Source organism: Hyla sarda, chromosome 8 (assembly GCF_029499605.1).
Source record: "Hyla sarda isolate aHylSar1 chromosome 8, aHylSar1.hap1, whole genome shotgun sequence".
Classification (NCBI taxonomy): domain Eukaryota; kingdom Metazoa; phylum Chordata; class Amphibia; order Anura; family Hylidae; genus Hyla; species Hyla sarda.
Window position 1 is genome coordinate 218,256,998 of NC_079196.1, and position 21,760 is coordinate 218,278,757.

The 21,760-nt window shown below is 39.5% G+C and overlaps 1 protein-coding gene across 3 annotated transcripts; it reads right to left on the reverse strand.

The window, feature by feature from the left end:
- Positions 1 to 204: 204 nt before the first annotated feature.
- Positions 205 to 19,900, reverse strand: LOC130284267 (protein disulfide-isomerase-like). Of its 3 annotated transcripts, none has more exons than XM_056534458.1 (11): positions 19,634 to 19,900; positions 13,254 to 13,460; positions 12,849 to 12,982; positions 11,504 to 11,641; positions 9,827 to 9,940; positions 8,296 to 8,421; positions 7,029 to 7,223; positions 6,770 to 6,890; positions 4,934 to 5,115; positions 3,114 to 3,203; positions 205 to 399 (listed from the first exon to the last, which is right to left on the reverse strand). In XM_056534458.1, exons 1-11 carry the CDS (start codon positions 19,830 to 19,832, stop codon positions 223 to 225), a joined length of 1,683 nt encoding a protein of 560 aa, XP_056390433.1. In that variant the 5' UTR covers positions 19,833 to 19,900; the 3' UTR covers positions 205 to 222. The 3 variants fall into 3 exon arrangements, with proteins under 3 accessions (XP_056390433.1, XP_056390435.1, XP_056390434.1); XM_056534460.1 differs by lacking the exon at positions 19,634 to 19,900 and adding an exon at positions 18,414 to 18,524; XM_056534459.1 differs by lacking the exon at positions 19,634 to 19,900 and adding an exon at positions 16,345 to 16,514.
- Between the last annotated feature and the right edge of the window lie 1,860 nt (positions 19,901 to 21,760).

The following is a 21,760-nucleotide window of genomic DNA, read 5'->3' on the forward strand; positions in this document are numbered from 1 at the left end:
ATCATTAGCGCGTCCTTCTCGGATCAGGCAACTTATCCCATTGTAACCACCTGACTTCTCTCCGATTATGGTAACGGTCTATCCATAGACTTTCCATATATGGTCAATGTCCATCGGAGCTTTCCTTATTTGGGTGGTTGGAACTCTGTTTTTACACTATTTTTGTATTCTTTAACATTTCAGAAAAAGATCAGCCGTTCTTACTGTAAAAACTTTATTATTTCATGCTTGTATAAATCGGTTAACCTTTAAGTGTTGGAGAAACTTTTTTTTTTGGCCAAAATAATGTCCATTTAATATCGCTTGGTGCGTTACATGACTACAATTCCTCTTCTTCTCGGGAATGACATCTTCTACTTTTATATCTTTTTCTTGAGCGGCTTTCAGATCTTCTACGAACTGTAAAAGATAAAAAAAAAATTAATAAATATAAATATATATATATATATATATATATATCTAATAGTAAATATGATGCAGCACTCCACAAGTTGCAAAAAGGGTGGTTTTATTCCATCATGTGCATAGACAACGTTTCACCAGCCTCACGCTGGCTTTTTCAAATATATATATATACATATACACACACACACACACACAAGGTAGTAATCCGCAGCACTCAAAGAGTAGGTGCAAAAAAAATAAAGTGCTTTATTCCATACTAATACAGAGCAACGTTTCAGCTGCCATGCAGCCTTTCTCAAGCATCATAGTAGTGACAAACTGGAAGTATATAAAGGTGAACAAGTGATTAAAACATTATGAGAATGCAATCAAATCATTAAGACATACATAAATATAAGTGTACAACATCATAAGATACAAGGTAATAAAACCATTGTAATTTAAGAGAAGCAGTGAATTGTGTATTAAAAATAAAAATGCAGGTCAAAGGCTGCAAAGTATTATAAAAAAATCGCCAAAGTACATTAACAATCGTAATTAGTAAACATGTGCAAAGTTTAAAATAACAATCAGGTAGGCGGAGTATGTCGGCTGCACTCACCCCTATATCCATATAAGGAAAACGCCATGATGGCTAATTCATATCCCGGGACGTGTGGCGTGTAGGTAGATGGAAACCCCCGGTCACATGACCTGTTACATCACCACACGTCACGTCCGGTGTTAGAGTAAACAATTCTGGTTGTCATGCAGAGAGTCGGGCAGGTCGATGGTTCCGAGAGCGAGGTCGATCATGTGATAATCACATGACTCAGTCTCGCTTTGTCCGCATCTTCCCGTCCAAGTTTCCCTTCTCTGCGCAGCCGCGCTGATCAGGGGAATATCTCTGTTAATAGGTGCAGCAAACGTTGTGTGGCCGTCACCCTTAGCAACACCTGGTAATAAGTAGAGGGAGTAAAATATAGAAAAGATGTAGTAAAGATAGAGAAATGATAGATGGAGTAGATAGATTGAAATGAAAAATAAAAATGTATAAAAAATAAAATCAAAAATAATCAAAAATAAATAGACATAAAAAGCAAATAAAATAATAATAAAAAAAATAAAGAAAAATAAATAAGCAAATAATAAGAAATAAGTAATATAAATGACATGATACTATGTTGCGCAATGTCTGTCTTGTTATTACACTGTGGCACATCCTTCCCTCTCACCTCTAGGTTTTTTTCTCTTACCCCCGCATTACGTGCTTGCACATATGCTGACAGGGAGACCTCCCGTACCCGCGGGCATTCTTTATTTTTTTTTATTATAATGGCTATGTAAGTGAGAATAAAACTCCAACTGTGGCTCCACACACTGACGCAGGCACCCCCCGGTGAAATGCCCACCTTGTTTATGGTTAATCTCACTCTGAATTCCCAGCGGACATCTAGAATGCCCACGGGTATGGGAGGTCTCCCTGTCAGCATATGTCTATCTACTCCATCTACCTTCATCTATCATTTCTCTATCTTTACTACATCTTTTCTATATTTTACTCCCTCTACTTATTACCAGGTGTTGCTAAGGGTGACGGCCACACAACGTTTGCTGCACCTATTAACAGAGATATTCCCCTGATCAGCGCGGCTGCGCAGAGAAGGGAAACTAGGACGGGAAGATGCGGACAAAGCGAGACTGAGTCATGTGATTATCACATGATCGACCTCGCTCTCGGAACCATCGACCTGCCCGACTCCCTGCATGACAACCAGAATTGTTTACTCTAACACCGGACGTGACGTGTTGTGATGTAACAGGTCATGTGACCGGGGGTTTCCATCTACCTACACGCCACACGTCCCGGGATATGAATTAGCCATCATGGCGTTTTCCTTATATGGATATAGGGGTGAGTGCAGCCGACATACTCCGCCTACCTGATTGTTATTTTAAACTTTGCACATGTTTACTAATTACGATTGTTAATGTACTTTGGCGATTTTTATAATACTTTGCAGCCTTTGACCTGCATTTTTATTTTTAATACACAATTCACTGCTTCTCCTAAATTACAGTGGTTTTATTACCTTGTATCTTATGACGTTGTACACTTATATTTATGTATGTCTTAATGATTTGATTGCATTCTCATAATGTTTTAATCACTTGTTCACCTTTATATACTTCCAGTTTGTCACTACTATGATGCTTGAGAAAGGCTGCATGGCAGCTGAAACGTTGCTCTGTATTAGTATGGAATAAAGCACTTTATTTTTTGCACCTACTCTTGGAGTGCTACGGATTACTACCCTGGATGTGTGATTGCCTTGACCGGGCTATACCGCCGCTGGCACCGCTCTTATTTATCTACCTCTCTGGATGTGCTGCTCTGTTGGTATTTTGGGTATATATATATATATATTTTTTTTTCAAAGTTTTAAATCACATTTTAAAATAAAAAAGTGAATATGTATTTAAAATTTAAAGATTTATATCACTGTAAATAAAAAAATAAATATATATTAAGTTAAAAATACATATTTTTTAAACTTAAAGATTTAAATCACTGTAGATAAAAATAAATATATATTTAAGTTGCGTTAAAACACTGAAAAAAATTACAAAAATTTTTTTTTTTTTAGTTTATAGATTTAAAACCTTTATTATTTTTTTTAAACATTTTAAACAGCAAAAAATAAATGAACTGAACCAAAAATACCAACCTGTTCCTCTACATCCACGGGTAGCACTCCGCCGCTATCAATAAATTGGGAAAACAGCTCCACCGTCCTATTCTTGGTGTACTCAATCATCTACATTCGAAATAAAGTTAATTATAAATGTACATAATTTACATAACAAATGCACAGGTGCTGATCAAAATTCTAGAGTCTGAAAATTTTTTTTTTTTCAGCGTTACAGTGGGAGATGAAGAATTCATACTGTCCATAAAAGGAAACATTTTTTAAATATCTTTTATTTAAATCTTTGTGTTATTCTTTATTTAAAAAAATTATTTGTTGTATACTGAATATACCAGTGTTTTCCACCCAGCATGCCTTCAGCGGTTACAAAACTACAACTTCCACCATGCCCGGACAGCCTTCGGATGTCCGGGCATGCTAGGAGTTGTAGTTTTGCAACAGCTGGAGGCACCCTGGATGGGGAACACTGGAATATACAGTATTGTCAATGTATTTCCTTATTTTTTTTTTTTACTTACAATGCTAACTCAGGGTATTAAATATGCAATAGATAGACGATGGCACTCACCAACCTCACAAAGTGCAATCTTCCATCAGGAGAAAGTGGGCATTTACCAGCAGACATGATACCACTGAAGCCTGCTGGGGTACCACTTCCGCCCTCACTTTGTTGCTGTGATGAATAGAAGACCCCAGGCTCTGTGTGTCTTTCATTGAGGCCCTATGCATTTTTTGGTGAGGCTCTGTGCAGCTGTCAATCAAGCCCAGTACAGGGAAACACTTCCTGAGTTTGGTCTCCTGCCCGGCCGGGAGGAGACCAAACTTACTGTATTAATTGTGGCAGGGAATCGAACAGAGCCACCTAGTGGCCATTTTATCTATTATATTTTGAACATATTTATGTTGATAATTTTAAAAGCAAGGGAGTGGAAAAGTGTCTGCTTATTACACAAGGGACACTATATTAAAAGTTTTATTTAGTGACAGGTACTCTTTAAAAGAAATGGGTCTCTGATGCAACAGCTGAGACCCATTTGTCTTAAAGAAAAAAAAATGCTGCCAAGTTGGTGAGTGCCATCATCTGTATATTGAATTTTGTCTGGACTTTTATAAAGAGATACATATGTAAACAGCAACAGTATACCCATATTCAGGGTATACTCACTTAGTACTGTGAGTGCTCAGGGATGGTCCAGTAATAATAATTATATTGTATTAAATGTCTAATAGTTTTTGTACCTGCTGTTAAGCTTATTTATACAAGTACTAGTCCAATATAAAAAGAAAATCAGATTCAATGCTGATCTGTAAATGACAACTGTTGCCCAGATTCAGGGTATACTTACTTAGTACTGTGAGTGCACAGGGGTGGTCCTGTGTTATTTATTGTATTATATTGGATGGTTGCATGTTTTTTTTTTTTAACCTGCTGCTGAGCCTATTCATACAAGTACTAGTCAAGTCGTTTTTATTTTTTTTTACAAACTGCTAATCGATAAACAGCAACTCTTGCCCAGAGTCAGGGTATACTCAGTACTTTTAGTGCACAGGGATGGTCCTGTCATTTGTCTTTTATAGGATGTTTGCATGTTAGTAATTCAAGTACTAGTTAATATTTAAAACAAAATTATACATTTATTAATCGCCAGCCTACTTGAAGATTGTATCCAGGTTTCTTTTCAATACGGTACAAAATTGAGCATTCAAATTTGGCTTCATTGTGGGTATTGGATTGTATTTTTGTTGAATACACAACCATAGTATCTATGCCCTTTAAGCCCGATATGATTGGTGTTCCTGTTGCGATGTTTGTGGGACAGTCTATACAATCCACTTACCTTTCTTCCCGGTCCTGCAGGGAAGAACCTTAGGTTGGGGTAACCTCTCACTCTCAGCCCATCTATTTCATTTGCGGTACCGTCTATTTTAGCGATGATGACGTTTTCGTGGTCCTTGTATTTTTCTCCAAGCTCCTCCCAGATGGGTTCTAGTTCCTTACAGTGAGAACACCAAGGGGCGTCTACAACAGGAAAGCCACGAGGGTTAATAAAAAAAATAAAAAAGATCAGTACAGGATAAGTAATGTAAGTATGTACCCAGTGACCCTGCCAGCAGAATAGTGAGTACAGCTCTGGGGTATAATACAGGATATAACTCAGGATCAGTACAGGATAAGTAATGTATGTACACAGTGACCTCACCAGCAGAATAGTGAGTACAGCTCTGGGGTATAATACAGGATATAACTCGGGATCAGTACAGGATAAGTAATGTAATGTATGTACACAGTGACCTCACCAGCAGAATAGTGAGTATAGCTCCAGAGTATAATACAGGATATAATTCAGGATCAGTACAGGATAAGTAATGTAACATATGTTCACAGTGACCTCACCAGCAGAATAGTGAGTACAGCTCTGGAGTATAATACAGGATATCACTCGGGATCAGTACAGGATAAGTAATGTAATGTATATACACAGTGACCTCACCAGCAGAATAGTGAGTATAGCTCCAGAGTATAATACAGGATATAATTCAGGATCAGTACAGGATAAGTAATGTTATGTACACAGTGACCTCACCAGCAGAATAGTAAGTACAGTTCTGGAGTATAATACAGGATATAACTCAGGGTCAGTACAGGATAAGTAATGTAATGTATGTGTACAGTGACTCCACCAGCAGAATAGTGAGTACAGCTCTGGAGTATAATATACAGGATATAACTCAGGATCAGTACAGGATAAATAATGTAATGTACACAGTGACCTCACCAGCAGAATAGTGAGTACAGCTCTGGAGTATAATACAGGATATAACTCAGGATCAGTACAGGATAAGTAATGTAATGTACACAGTGACCTCACCAGCAGAATAGTGAGTACAGCTCTGGAGTATAATACAGGATATAACTCAGGATCAGTACAGGATAAGTAATGTAATGTATGTACACAGTGACCTCACCAGCAGAATAGTGATTACAGCTCTGGAGTATAATACAGGATATAACTCAGGATCAGTACAGGATAAGTAATGTTATGTACACAGTGACCTCACCAGCAGAATAGTGAGTATAGCTCTGGAGTATAATACAGGATATTACTCAGGATCAGTACAGGATAAGTAATGTAATGTATGTATACAGTGACCTCACCAGCAGAATAGTTATTACAGCTCTGGAGTATAATACAGGATATAACTCAGGATCAGTACAGGATAAGTATTGTAATGTACACAGTGACCTCACCAGCAGAATAGTGAGTGCAGCTCTGGAGTATAATACAGGATATAACTCAGGATCAGTACAGGATAAGTAATGTAATGTATGTACACAGTGACCTCACCAGCAGAATAGTGAGTACAGCTCTGGAGTATAATACAGGATATAACTCAGGATCAGTACAGGATAAGTAATGTAATGTATGTACACAGTGACCTCACCAGCAGAATAGTGAGTACAGCTCTGAAGTATAATACAGGATATAACTCAGGATCAGTACAGGATAAGTAATGTAATGTATGTACACAGTGACCCCACCAGCAGAATAGTGAGTGCAGCTCTGAAGTACAAAATAGGATATTAATCAGGATCAGTACAGTTTACTTTAGGAAGCAAATTCCCCTTAAAATTTTTAGGATTTGGATACATTAACCATTGATGATGCACTTACAGAATTCCACAAAAACATTCTTCGTCTCATCATACGCAACTTCCTCGAAATTTTTGCCCACGAGAACTTTGACAGGCTTCTTGTCCCAGTCTTCAGGAAGTTCCTCACTTTGCAGGTTTTGCTAAATTCGAAACAAAAAAAACCTTCTCTATTCAACACAATATAGGCTAAAAATAACAATATGGAATTCTGGACAAAAAAATATAAAATCTCCTGATTTTTTTTATTGTAGTGTTTTTTTTTTGTTTGTTTTTCATACCTTTATTTTACCGTCGAGCACTCCTTGGCAAAACTCTTTGACGGTCTCGGTTGTTATTTTGTCGGCATTGAAGACGTACTTTTTCACCTGGTCCATGTTGATGAAACGGATTGTGGGGATATCTTCTTGCGTGAGTCCGAAGTATTCCAGAACCCCAGCGTGAGGCCCGTCGGAATTAATCGAAACAAATAGAACCTGTAGGAGGCGGATACAGGTGGATGTTATAAACTGGGAAGAGCTGAGACGACCACCATGGGCCCTACCTCCTTAACATAGCTGCCCGGACAGCTGTTGGCAATGGCTTGCTCATGGGGAAAGGTTGGTCATCCCCTGTGCCACTGACCTGGGGAGTGCCAAGTCCCCCCAATTTACCTGACCTAGAGGATAATGTGGGCTGTTTGGCCTATATACTGGGGTGTGGGTATTACCTACTTAATTGGGGGATTGCCCCCCTGCTGGGGAGCTACGTTGCATACTGGGGAGATTGCATCTTTACTGAGAAGGCTACCTGCCTACTGGGGGGGACTACCTAAATGCTGCGGAAAACCTACTAAGTCTTCCTTTACGTATATGCATCAGTATTTTTTTTTCCCTCTCGGATGCTGCAGAAAATGCACCTGAAGGAAAATGAAGCAAGAACTGAACCCAGACAGTTTAGAATCCTCAGGTGTCTTAGTTTGGACGCCGGATGATTGGACTCGACGGACCGGCACAGTCAGGGGAACATATCTTGCTGCTTCCCCCCCGTCCAGCGATCACAAACAATGGACCCCAGATGATGCACGCCTAGTGCACTACTGCCATCAGTTGTTGCAAATTTCGCCGGAGCCGGATGCCGCATATATGTAACTCTAGCCTTACATACCACTTTTACTGTTTGGGTAACCAAAGGGGGGGGGGGCATTATTACAGTTTGGGGGGTATAGATGGGGAGATGGGATGCACGTTGGAAAAACCAGGAGCCTAAGATGTTTTTAGTGCAAATTCTGCAGCAAGGAATAAAGAAGACGAAGAAAAGTAGTCACGGAGGTTTGGAGAAGGAAAAGGAATGAGAATGACTCCAAGAAGACGTCACCGGTGAGTCACTGCTGGTATCTACTGCTATATGTTACTTCACTGTACGGGGGAATATTAGTCTGTATATAAATTGTGTTATGTGGTAACAGTATGGCTTCGGGGGTAGGATGGGGCATGCCAAATACTCTAGGTACACCCCTTACTGTTGGGGCCTAGGGATCTTACTCCAAGATTGACTATGGCGCCGTACCTTTCCTTTGAAGTCAGGTGCCGCCTGTCGGAAATTCTCTATAAGTTGAAGTTGCTCGCCCACGGTTTTGTTAATAAACAGCAGTAAGTGGTTGGGAATCTTGGCTGCGAAGATTTTTTCTGATGTCTGTTCAATGATATAAAAAAAAAATGTGTATAAAATTAGAATATTTTCTTCCAAACGCAATTCCTAAAAATAAGCAGAATCGTCTGTTGGAACATTGTCTCCAGCACTGAAATGCGTCAGTCTAAGATTGGTAGGGGTCCGACTCCCAACTGATTAAAAGGCGCAGGTTACATCACCTCCATTGTCTAGTGGCTGTGCCTGGTATTGCAGCCCCTATTCAATTAGACTGAACAACTCTGAGCTGCAATACTAGACACCGCCATGGCTGAGAGGATGGCGCTGTGCTTGGTAAACCACAAAAGCCACTTCAGATGTAAAGAGCCAGACGCCAACAAATCTCATATTGATGACCAATTCTAAAGGTAAGCCATTAAAGTGGTTATCCAGGAATAGAAAATAACTATTTTACTCAAATATAACACCACACCTGTCCTCAGGTTGTGTGTGGTATTACAGCTTGGCTCAATCCATTTCAACAGAACTGAGCTGCAATACGACACCCAACCTGAGGACAGGTGTGGCACTGTTTTTGGAATAAATCAGCTCTAGTTTTCTGATCCTGGACAAATCCTTTAACATTGTAGGACTAAAGAGCCCCTTCAATAAAAATCAGGTTTTTAATTATTTTATAACACACCCACTTATTTATTTTTTATTTTCATATATATGTGTATATATACTTTTTTCTTTATCTCTTCAATTGTTTTTTTTTTTTTGTGATCTGTACTTCCAATTTTGTAATTATACACTAATATAAATACAGTTTTATACACTTTTATATACTTATATATATATAATAAAATATATACATACATATATATATATATATATATATATATATATATATTTCATATACATCTTTATTTGTTGTTCGTGATCTAGACCTCCAATTTTGTAATCTATAGAAGAACCTGGTAGCGTGTGTTAAATTCCCTGCAGTGCCCCCACAGGACAGCTAAGGTATTACAGTTCTCCTTAAAATCAGTAGGCTGTCCACGTACTAAATGAACATGCTGAGTCCTCTAGGTGATTGGTCCCCAACCCAGTCCTCGCGGGCCACCAACATTTCCGAATTTTTTTTTTTTTTCAGGAAAAATCCAAATCCTGGACTGGTGATGTTGGGCCTGGAGGACTGTGTTGGGGACCTCTGCTCTAGAGCATGAGATGCTCCTTGTAGAACGAAAGTATGAAGAGATCTGAGAACCTAAGTCTCCAAACGGTGGACCTCCAGCTTTTGCAAAACTACAACTCCCAGCATGCTGGATGCCCACTGTTTAAAGAACTACGTCCTAGGGTTACTGGTCCATTTAGGACCGACTTGATATCCATTCTAGATTATTCTGTTACTGTATAATCTTGTATAGTATTTTATAGTAGTTTTTTACATACATAATATTATCCTCACCTCATCGTTGTATTCGGTGACCAGGTCGATGTTGTTGATCTTAAGGAATTTAACCAGTTCGTCTTTGTCGAAGCCCAGATCCTCGTCTCCTTTGTATTCGTATTTCTCTTCGGACTATAAATTTTTTTTTTTTAAATAATAAAAATAATATACGTCAGCAAAATATAGTAATGTATATTACCTGTGGTTTAGCTATTAATAATGGCGCCGAAAGGGTCTCTATCAGGCCCCGGAAAACACTACAGAGGAGGAGTTCAGCCATACAACATAGAGCAGTAGAGTAGTTGTCATGGCAACAGAGTTGGGCCTATGTACATGGTGGGACCTAGTCACTGTCTTATGTTCTGGGATGTATGAATGAGGTATGGGGGAGGGGGGGGTTCACACACTTAAAGCTGCCCCCCCCCCTTCCCCCTCCTTGTGCCCTCCTCAACTATATGTATACTCAAGACCCGGATAAAGTTGAATACTATGTTGGCGCCCCAACACACACTGATATTCTGTAGGCACTTTAGGCCTGTTACTAAACGTGGGACAGTGTGACCTGCCGGTGTAGTGCCATATTTTGTGTTTTGACGTGGAATGTGTTACATGACTCAGCACTTACTGTGCTGGACTACGACAGCTCCATTGGCTGACACACGCACACCCGCCCCCTACCATTGGTTCCTATGGGGACCGTGCGCACATGGGTGTCATAAGCTGAGCGCAGCGGCATACTTTACGGTATGGAGACACTAAGGGGACACTTAATCTGTTTGTGGGGGCACTAAGTGGGCACTTTCACTAAAGAGGGCAGAAAACATCCACTTTTACTGTGTCGTGTCACTCTAAGGGGCTTTATCAAGGCGTAGGGGCTGTAAGAAGGCATTATTAATGTTATAGTGCACTAACGGGGCACTTTTGTTGTGTAGGGGCTCCAAGGTGGGCACTATCAAGTGTTGGAAAGGTACTAAGAAGTCCCTTTTTCTGTACAGAGGCCCCTCATAGTGGTAGATTTTCCGCCGGCAGCCACGAGCAGACACACACCGCTACCCAGCCTAACAGGGAGCTCGTTCTGCCGCCGCTCTGGGCCTTCTGTCGGTGCATCCGCAGCATGTAATACGCTGCGGATGCACTGTGGGTGACCCTACCCTTATTGTGAATAGGGCACTAAGGGACACCTTTACTGTTTAGGGTCTGTAAGGGGGCACTAACACTATGAGAAGGACACTCTTACTGTATGGAAGCTGGGCACTATTTCCTTCTGGGGCACTGTCTTTTTGGCACTGTTTTTTTTGGGGGGGAGGGGGGATCACTAAAGTTATGAAGACACCAGATGAAGCAGAAAGCATAGTAATGGGAGAAGCAGCAGGAAAGTAACGTTAAAACGGCGGCAAGGTTAGATGTTTGTGTAGAGGGTGGGGAATAATTAGGGTGAGTGCTTGAAAAGTGAGGGGCAAAAGATGTTTCAGCGAGAAGCCGTAGTCATGGCTACAAGAAGTCATCATGGTGGTGCCAGTTGGGTATTACAGAAAAGGATAGATGTCTTTTGTTAGATATGACTGGGGAAGGATTGGGGTCCAGTTGGGTTTTGTGCATGTTGTGTCCTGTCCCATCCCTCCCGAGCTATGTATGTTACCCATAGGGATCTGGCTTGGATGAGACTGAAGTATCTGACAATATGGAAGCTCATACATTCTTAAAATAGATGGCACTGTCTGTAGAAACTCCGAACTTCTGGAATATTTCTTCTTTATGAGCGACGGCAAAGTGGAAGTCTTCAGTGATTCCTGCTACCTCATTGTAGATGTTTAGGTCGACATCTTCAGGGTCCTGGAGAATCACAAAAAAAAATAATCATGAAAAACTCAGGACTTTGAGAATCGGACCTGTCTATTCAATGGGAAATCAGGACCAGGGCTCAATATTATACAACTGAACTCGAACTTTTAGCTTGGAGAGCTCGGGGCTATTAAAGCTGTACTGCAACCATTGAACCATGAGGGACCAGAGGTGATCGCTGAAGCTCTTAGGTCCCAGGAAAGGCCTTCAGGCCCTCTCAAGTATTAAAGTCTGAGTGTGAGGTCTGTCTCTTGGGTACATGGACCAATATAATTTAAAGGGGTTATCCAGGGGAAAAAATTGATATATATATATATATATATATCAACTGGATCCAGAAAGTTAAACTGATTGTAAATTACTTCTATAAAAAAAAAATCTTAATCCTTTCAGTACTTATGAGCTGCTGAAGTTGAGTTGTTCTTTTCTGTCTAAGTGCTCTCTGATGACACGTGTCTTGGGAACTGTCCAGTGTAGATGCAAATCCCCTTAGTAAACCTCTTCTACTCTGTGCAGTTCCCGAGACAGACAGAGATGTCAGCAGAGAGCACTGTTGTCAGGCAGAAAAGAGCAACTCAACTTCAGCAGCTGATAATTACTAGAAGGATTAAGATTTTTTAATAGAAGTCATTTACAAATCTGTTTAACTTTCTGTAGCCAGCTGATATATATATTATAATATAAGACTTTTTTTTTTCCTGGATAACCCCTTTAACGAAAGGAAAACAAAATGATCCAGCACTTGGAATGTTTGCAGCTTTATTGTACAACAACTTCGCACCTCACGAGGTCTGACACAGCTTGTCGCGTTTCGAGCGCATGCCCTCGAAACGCATCAAGATGTGTCAGACCTTGTGAAGTTGTTCCATGCTTTTTAAAGAGGATTTTACAATAAAGCTGCAAACCTTCCAAGTGCTGGATCATTTCGTTTTCATTTCATTATCTGGACCGGAGAGTCCAAGGTCTGACACATCTTGACGCATTTCAAGTGCATGCGCTCGAAACGTGTCAAGATGTGTCAGACCTTGTGAAGTTGTTTCATGCTGTTTTAAGAGGATTTTACAATAAAGCTGCAAACATTCCAAGTGCTGGATCATTTTGTTTTCATTTCATTATCTGGACTGGAGAGTCTGAGTGTGGATCCGTGCACGGAATACACCAGGTGATCTGGACTTTCCTATATTTTCCATCAATTTACCTTGAAGAAACCAATCACTGGGTTTTCATGAGATTTGATAAACTCCTCAGCGGCCGACACAGTCTCCACCACTATTGCTTCGGGCTCCATCCTCCTCAGCATCCATCGGACGATGCCCTCAACATCTCTCCTGCCTATAAGGTAAGGTATAATGACTATAGGTCCGTCCTCTGGGACCCCAATGATCTAAAAAAGGTGGTCCTCGAGTGCCCCTTGTGAATAGGGGGGTAGTACCCTTGCGTGACTGCTGCTCTGTCTACCGATTTGGGACTGACAGCCATAGCCGAGCACGATCTCTGTCATTTCCAAAGCAGAGAATGAAGCTGCGGTCATTCAAGGGCACTACTGCCCAATTTACAAGGGGCACATGGCGACCCCCCATTCTAAGACAGGTTCTCTTGTTACCTCCATAATCAATGTGACCAGTTCTGTTTCCGTTTAGGAAGAACTTTATTGTAGGGTATCCATTGACCCCAATCTCATCGCCGAGATCTTTCTCTTCGGTGGCATCCACTTTGGCCAGACGAGCCTCCGAGGTCTTCTCCTTCAGGGCTTCTGCAGCTTTACTATATTTTGGGGCCAGGTCCTTGCAATGGCCGCACCATGGGGCATCTGAGTAAAAAATAAATACACTTAAATAGTGGATGGAGAGTAAAAAGCAGCCACACTGAATGCCAAGAGTTGCTGAATAATGAACCTGAAGAAGGAGCATGTGAGCTACGAAACGCGTTGTCTTATTCTATGAACTTGACCTGTTTTATCTGTACTGTAAAATATACTTGTACAGTAGCACACATTGGACCCATTCCATTATAATGTAACACAGTGGTGAAAGTCTTATTTTGGGTCCCCCCCCCCCCCCCTCCCATCTATTAGCCAAAGTGGCTACAAGGAACCTTTCCCTGGAGGATCTGGCACATCCAGGTATTAAAAAGCCAACCCAATTCATTTCAATGTGAAAAGTGTAATAGTCCCTTGTACCCTGAGGTGGCACTATAGAAAAACTGAGCATTTATAATCTATAGAAAGGTGCTGTGTTTTGAAAGCCAAATATCGGGTGTATATAACCCGTCTCCAAATGTGTAAAAAAAAAACATGAGAATGACCCTGTAAGGGCCCATTCACACTACAGAAATTCTGCCTTTAAGATTCAGTGTGGAGCGAGTGCCATTGAAATCCATTGGCGCTATGACAGCAATGCAGTCTGAGTGGAACTCGGCCAAAAGAATTAACATGTTCACTCTTTCAGCGGAGCCCGGAATCCAGAATTTCACAGTGAAAATTCTAACTCATTGAAAACAATGGGAGGCTGCTGCACTGGAATTTTAGAGCAGATTTCTGCTTGGGTTTTAACACTGAGAATCTCTGGATGGAAAAATTCCATCTGGAGATTCTGAGTGCGGCCAGCGCCTACTGAAATCAATCAGCGCTAGAACCGTGTGGACTGTGCTGTCCCGATAGACGGCAAAGACTGCGATGCGGATTCTGCAATGTGTTCTAGAGGAACTTTTAGATGAAAGTTTTCAGAAAATTCCGCAGTGTAATTTGGTTAACAGAAAACCCATTCAACTGCATTTTACCTTCAGACAGTGGGACTTCCGACCGAAATTCAAAAGCTGAATTCTGGTCGGAAATGCGGTAGTGTGAACCCGGCCTAAAAGCACTCAGAATCCGCGGCCGGAAGAATTCCAGCTAGAGATTCAGTTAAAGGGGTACTTCGGTGAAAACCTTTTTTCTTTTAAATCAACTGGTGGCAGAAAGTTAAACATATTTGTAAATTACTTCTATTAAAAAATCTTAATCCTTCCAGTACTTATTAGCTGCTGAATGCTACAGAGGAAATTCCTTTCTTTTTGGAACACTGATGACATCATGAGCACAGTGCTCTCTGCTGACATCTCTGTCCATTTTAGCAACCATGCATAGCAGATGTATGCTAAGAGCAGCATGGTGGCTCAGTGGTTAGCACTGCTGCCTTGCAGTGCTGGGGACTTGGGTTCAAATCCCACTAAGGACAACACTAAATAAAGCATTATTATTATTATAATGTCAGCAGAGAGCACTGTGCTCGTGATGTCATCAGAGAGCATTCCAAAAAGAAAAGAATTTCCTCTGTAGTATTCAGCAGCTAATAAGTACAGGAAGGATTAAGATTTTTTTAATAGAAGTCATTTACAAATATGTTTAACTTTCTGCCACCAGTTGATTTAAAAGAAAAAAGGTTTTCACCGGAGTACCCCTTTAAGACTGCACGGATATTGCTGTCCCGATAGACGGCAGTGTCTGGGGCATAGATTCCACCAGAACATCGAGCTGGTTCAATGTTCAGGGCGGAACTTTTACATCGGAATTTTCTGGCGAAAATTCCACCAGTGTGAATAGGTTAACGGAAAACCCATTTGCTACCATTTTAACTTCACACAGTGGAATTTCCCTCCTAGCACTGGAGAATGTCCACATGGAAAACGTGTGGATATTCCGCACATTTGAATAATCCGGTGGGCGCTAGGACCACTCGGTAATGCCCTTTTTCATAGATGGCAATACATTTCTGTGCCGACTGCAGAAAGAATAGACATGTTTATTCTTTCAGCGGACTCCGGAATTGGGATTTCCACAGCAGAAACATCAATGGGACTTTGCTGTTGCAGAAATTCCATTGCCTGAACATAGCCTGACACAGCGCAGCATTGTTGCAGTTTTCAAGCTAAAACCAGGTGCGGATTATAATAAACTAGATACAGAATCTACTCCTGTTGTGGAATGGATTTGAAAAAGAAAAGAGAAGAAGCAGCGTCTGTTCTTTATTTTAACCTGATTCAGTGTTTTTTTTTTTTTTAAACAGTGCGGATTATAATGAACTAGATAACATAAAGAGCAGACACTGATTCTACTCTTTACTGACTCTACGAATTTACTCCTGTTGTGGAATGGATTCAAATAAAAAAAGAGAAGAAGCAGCATCTGTTCTTTATTTTAACCTGATTCAGTGTTTTTTTTTTTTTTAAACAGTGCGGATTATAATGAACTAGATAACATAAAGAACAGACACTGATTCTACTCTTTACTGACTCTACGAATTTACTCCTGTTGTGGAATGGATTCAAAAAAGAAAAGAGAAGAAGCAGCGTCTGTTCTTTATTTTAACCTGATTCAGTGTTTTTTTTTTTTTAAACAGTGCGGATTATAATGAACTAGATAACATAAAGAACAGACACTGATTCTACTCTTTACTGACTCTACGAATTTACTCCTGTTGTGGAATGGATTCAAAAAAGAAAAGAGAAGAAGCAGCACCTGTTCTTTATTTTAACCCAGTTCAGTGTTTTTTTTTTTGTTTTTTTTTCAAACAGTGTGTCTCAAGTTGTTGCAAAACTACAACTCCCAGCATGCCCGGACAGCCGCTGGCTGTCCGGGCATGCTGGGAGTTGTAGTTTTGCAACAGCTGGAGACACACTGGTTTGAAAAACACCCACCTACTGTAGTTTATTAACACCTGAATTGACTGTTTGTCCTTCTTCATCATCCGAGAGATAACAAAACTTTTGGGAAAATGTGCAGCTGGGAGCTGAAGGCCGAATATAACATAACACAAGCACCTGGCACCTTCCCAGCCAGCGCCCCCTGGAGGTCAACATACATACATTACCCTCTTAAAGGGGTACTCCGGAGGAAAACTTTTTTTTTTTTTATCAACTGGTGCCAGAAAGTTAAACAGATTTGTAAATTACGTCTATTAAAAAAAATCTTAATCCTTCCAGTACTTAGAGAAAATTATTTTCTTTTTGGAACACAGAGCTCTCTGCTGACATCACAAGCACAGTGCTCTCTGCTGACATCTCTGTCCATTTTAAGAACTGTCCAGAGCAGGAGAAAATCCCCATAGCAAACATATGCTGCTCTGGACTGTTCCTAAAATGGACAGAGGTGTCAGCAGAGAGCACTGTGTTCGTGATGTCAGCAGAGAGCTCTGTGTTCCAAAAAGAAAATAATTTCTTCTGCAGTATTCAGCAGCTAATAAGTACAGGAAGGATTAAGATTTTTTAATAGAAGTCATTTACAAATCTGTTTAACTTTCTGGCACTAGTTTTCCACTGGAGTACCCCTTTAAGAACCTGGACAATTTTCATTTTTTCCATCCATAGACCTATATAAGGGCTTGTTTTTTGCATGACCAATTGTACTTTGTAATGACACCTTTCATTTTACCCTAAAATGTACTAGGAAACCTAAAAAAATATTTATGAAAATGTATAAGAAAATTGAAAATTAGTATTTTTGGTGTTTGTTTCTTTTTACATTTACGCCATTTATTGTGCGGGATCATGAACATTATATTTTATTAGTTTGGACCTTTACACATGCGGTGACATTTACACATGCCTAATACGTTTTATTTTTTTTATATTTTTTGTACAATGGGAATTTTTTTTTTATTAGGGGGTCATTTTAGTAGCATTGTATTTAAAGATGAAAAACTGCACCTGACTAAGTCTCGCTGATGAGTTTACTACAGTGTATACATATAGTTAAAGGGGTTATCCAAGAATAGAAAACCAGCGGCAATATCTTCCAAACACAGCGCCTTCTCTGGTTGTGTGGGAAATCGCAACTTGGCTCCATTCACTTCAATGGAAGTGAGCTGTAATACCACGCACAACCTGAGAGCAGGGGTGGCGCTGTTTTAGGAAGAAATGAGCACTGTTTTTCTAATCCTGGATAACGCCTTTAAAGGGGTACTCCAATTGAAAACTTTTTTTTTTTTTTTTAAATCAACTGGTGCCAGAAAGTTAAACAGATTTGTAAATGACTTCTATTAAAAAATCTTAATCCTTCCAGTACTTATTAGCTGCTGAATACTACAGAGGAAATTCTTCTCTTTTTGGAACACAGTGCTCTCTGCTGACATCACGAGCACAGTGCTCTCTGCTGACATCTCTGCCCATTTTAGGAACTGTCCAGAGCAGCATGTGTTTGCTATGGGGATTTTCTCCTGCTCTGGACAGTTCTTAAAATGGACAGAGATGTCAGCAGAGAGCACTGTGGTAGTGATGTCAGCAGAGAGCTCTGTGTTCCAAAAAGAAAACAATTTCCTCTGTAGTATTCAGCAGCTAATAAGTACTGGAAGGATTAAGATTTTTTAATAGAAGTAATTTACAAATCTGCCTAACTTTCTGGCACCAGTTGATAAAAAAAATAAATAAATAAACGTTTTCCACCGGAGTACCCCTTTAAGAGCTCTCAGCCTAGTGTTCAGCATAGTCTGTACTGCTGGATTTCACCACACCGTTACACTGTAACAAACCCCGCAGCTGTGTGTAAGTAGAGATGACATCTCATTCAATCACTGGACATACATTTCCCCTGCACATGAATGGACGACCTTATAATATATATAGCAGTGGTCTTCAACCTGCGGACCTCCAGATGTTGCAAAACTACAACTCCCAGCATGCCCGGACAGCCAACGGCTGTCCGGGCATGCTGGGAGTTGTAGTTTTGCAACATCTGGAGGTCCGCAGGTTGGAGACCACTGATATATAGGGTCTGGATCCATGAAGGCACCTCCTCTCCTTGGTGTTTCCCAATGGGGTCCCCCCATCTACGATGTCCCTCTGCCCCCAATAAGCCCCATAGATGAGTGTTGTCTATGAGTATTACACCGCCATACAGTGCACCAAGAGTCAATGGGGGAGATTTATCAAAACCTGTGCAGAGGAAACGTTGACCTGTTGCCCATAGCAACCAATCAGATCGCTGCTTTCATTTTTCCTTGGCCTTTCAAAAATGAAAGCAGCGATCTGATTGGTTGCTATGGGCAACTGGTCAACGTTTCCTCTGCACCGGTTTTGATAAATCTCCCCCCAATATATTAATCTGTTTTTGGGTGTAATGACCCGAAGTCCTCATCCAGGGAGGTGATCTGAAGCTCTTGGGACCCCAATTAAAAATATATATAACAGGGCACCCCCACCTACTACGAGGCATTCATAATACTGGGGTCTTTCTTTGGCTACTTCTTCACCCCCTATAGCTGCCCAGTGGTCTCCAAGGTGTGGCCCTCCAGATGTTGCAAAACTACAACTCCCAGCATGCTGGAGGGCCACACTTTGGAGTGCCACACTAAGGAAAACAATGGCAGTATTACCATTAAAGGGGGACTCCGGTGGAAAAGAAATATTTTCAAATCAACTGGTGGCAGAAAGTTATACAGATTTGTAAATTACTTCTATATAAAAATCTTAATCTTTCCAGTACTTATCAGCTGCTGTATACTACAGAGGAAGTTGTGTAGTTCTTTCCAGTCTGACCACAGTGCTCTCTGCTGACACCTCTGTCCGGGTCAGGAACTGTCCAGAGTGTAAGAAAATTCCCATAGCAACCCTCTCCTGCTCTGGACAGTTCCTGACACGGACAGAGGTGGCAGCAGAGAGCACTGTGGTTAGACTGGAAAGAACTACACAACTTCCTGTGGAGCATACACCAGCTGATAAGTACTGGAAGGATTAAGATTTTTAAATAGAAGTAATTTACAAATCTGTTTAACTTTCTGGCACCAGTTGATTTGAAAAAAAATAATAATAATAATAATTCTACCGGAGTACCCCTTTAAGGACTCCGGTAAGCTGGATGACAATCATCGTGGTCACCATATTGTGACCCAACTTTCCCAAACTCCCAGCTGGTAAAACATATCTGACTATACGGCTACCTAATTGGGATTTTTGGATGACGTCACCTCAAAAACTGTTTTTCAAATAACAGTTTTCCTTGATGATACTTACAAAACTCCACCAGTAGGTACTTGTAGGTTCGGAGGGCGTTGTCAAAGTTCTTCTGGTTGAGGACCAGCACGTTCTCCTCTTCTAGGATGTCATCCGGCTTCTCCTCGCTGGAGGAGTCTGCGGGTGCGGACTTGGTGGACTCTTCAGCTTTCACATAGAAGGCCAAGAGGAGGCCGAGGAGCAGGTGGGACCACCTCATGGTGCCTGGAGTAGGGATCGACTCTGTCCTGCCCGAGGACCAAAAGAAATACTAGAAATAGGGCAGGAGCAGATAAAGCCTCAGACGTGGTGACGAGGACACGGCCAGCACTCGTGGAGCATTGCTACTGGTTTATGCAACTCACAGAGGACTTTGTGTAAATATTTATCTCGTCCTATCAAACCTTGGGGCCGGGAGCTGCCAAATCTTGAAGGGCAATGAGAACTAATGTCCAGATAAAAACATGGCATTACTATTATTATCATTGAAAAAAAAAAATTACACTTTTTTTTTTTGTATTTTACAAAAATTTGACAAAAATCGTTTTTTACTTTTATAATTTTAAAAAATTCACAATTTTTATTTTACAAAAAATTTTTTTAATTTTTTTATTTGGCCCAAATATTTGCAATTTTCATTAATTAATTAAATTAAATTGATATAACTTATATAATATCCAATTTATATATTATATTTTATATTACGGCCAAAAGTCCCCTGTGACTACTGTGTAGTGTCCAGAGAAAAACATAGAAATAACATTTTTATCATTATTATTATTATACAATAAATTATTATTTATAAAAAAAAAAAAAAAATTTTTTGTATTTTTACTTTTATAATTTGAAAAAAGCCACAATTGTTATTTTACCAAATTTTTTAAATGTTTTGGTTACTAAAAATGTTTTTACATTTTCATTAGTTATTTGAATTCAATTATATTTTATTACTGTATAGTAAGTTTGAAGTTTTACCCACAATTTAAATTTCACCATTTATTCTTAGGCCCCTTTCACACTACAAAATGACTCCGTTTTAAAGATCCGTACGAAGTTCCGTCTGAAAATCGGCTGTAAAACGGCAGTTACAAAATCCTATTCGGCCGTTAGAAAAATCCCATAGACTATAATGGGATTTTCTAATAGCCGTTTTAACCCGTTATAGCACATTTTCAGCTGATTTTCAGACGGAAATTTGTACGGATCTTTAAAACGGAGTCATTTTGTAGTGTGAAAGAAGCCTAACTTTTTTTTTTAACTAAAATGTTTACAATTAGTATTATTTAGTTAAATAAGTATTGTGATGTCCAAAGAAAAACATGCGATTTATATTATTTTCATTGGAAAAAAAATGACAAAAAGTTTGAAGTTTTACTTTTATATTTTAAAATAAAACATGAAATTTTTTTACAAAATTTATTTTTTTATAAAATTTTTCAAACTTTCAGTATTTTATTAAATTGAGTAAATAATTCATATATTTTTCAAAATAATTTATTATGGTCAAAAGTTATCTGTGACTACTGTGTCATGTGATCACAGTCATATACAGGACGCACTGGGTGACCCCATGATGTCACTTCCTAATAACCCTAAAACACCCTTTAATGACTTCACATTTATGTTATGAATTATTGCAGATGTAGCAGAGCTGAGATAGCTCACTGGCTACTACATTATTTTGAGTGCTAAGTGTTGATTTCATTTTATTTATTTTTTTAATTTTAATTTATTTTAATTTAATTTATTTAATTATTTTATTTATTAAAATGTTCTCTATTATTAGTATAATTTTTGATCAAGTTTTTTTTTTTTGTTTGTTAATATCTTTCTTATGTAAATGTAACATATGAACAAACACATAATCATGAACTGTATGATTGTATCTCCCTCTAGTGTTCATTATGGAATTCCAAGGGGGTGTTATTTGGCTTTGTAAAATTATTGGCTTATCCTCCGGATAGGTTATGGAAAATAGATGATTATTATACATTGACCCTATAAGCAGTGTGGATGTTTTTGTTATTCCATTTTTTTTTATCGATACCAATTTGGGGTTTATAGGACTTTTTGATCACTTTTTATAATTTTTTTTTCTTCTGGGATATGTCTGGCAAAGTTTTATTTTTTAAACGTTTACAGTGTTCA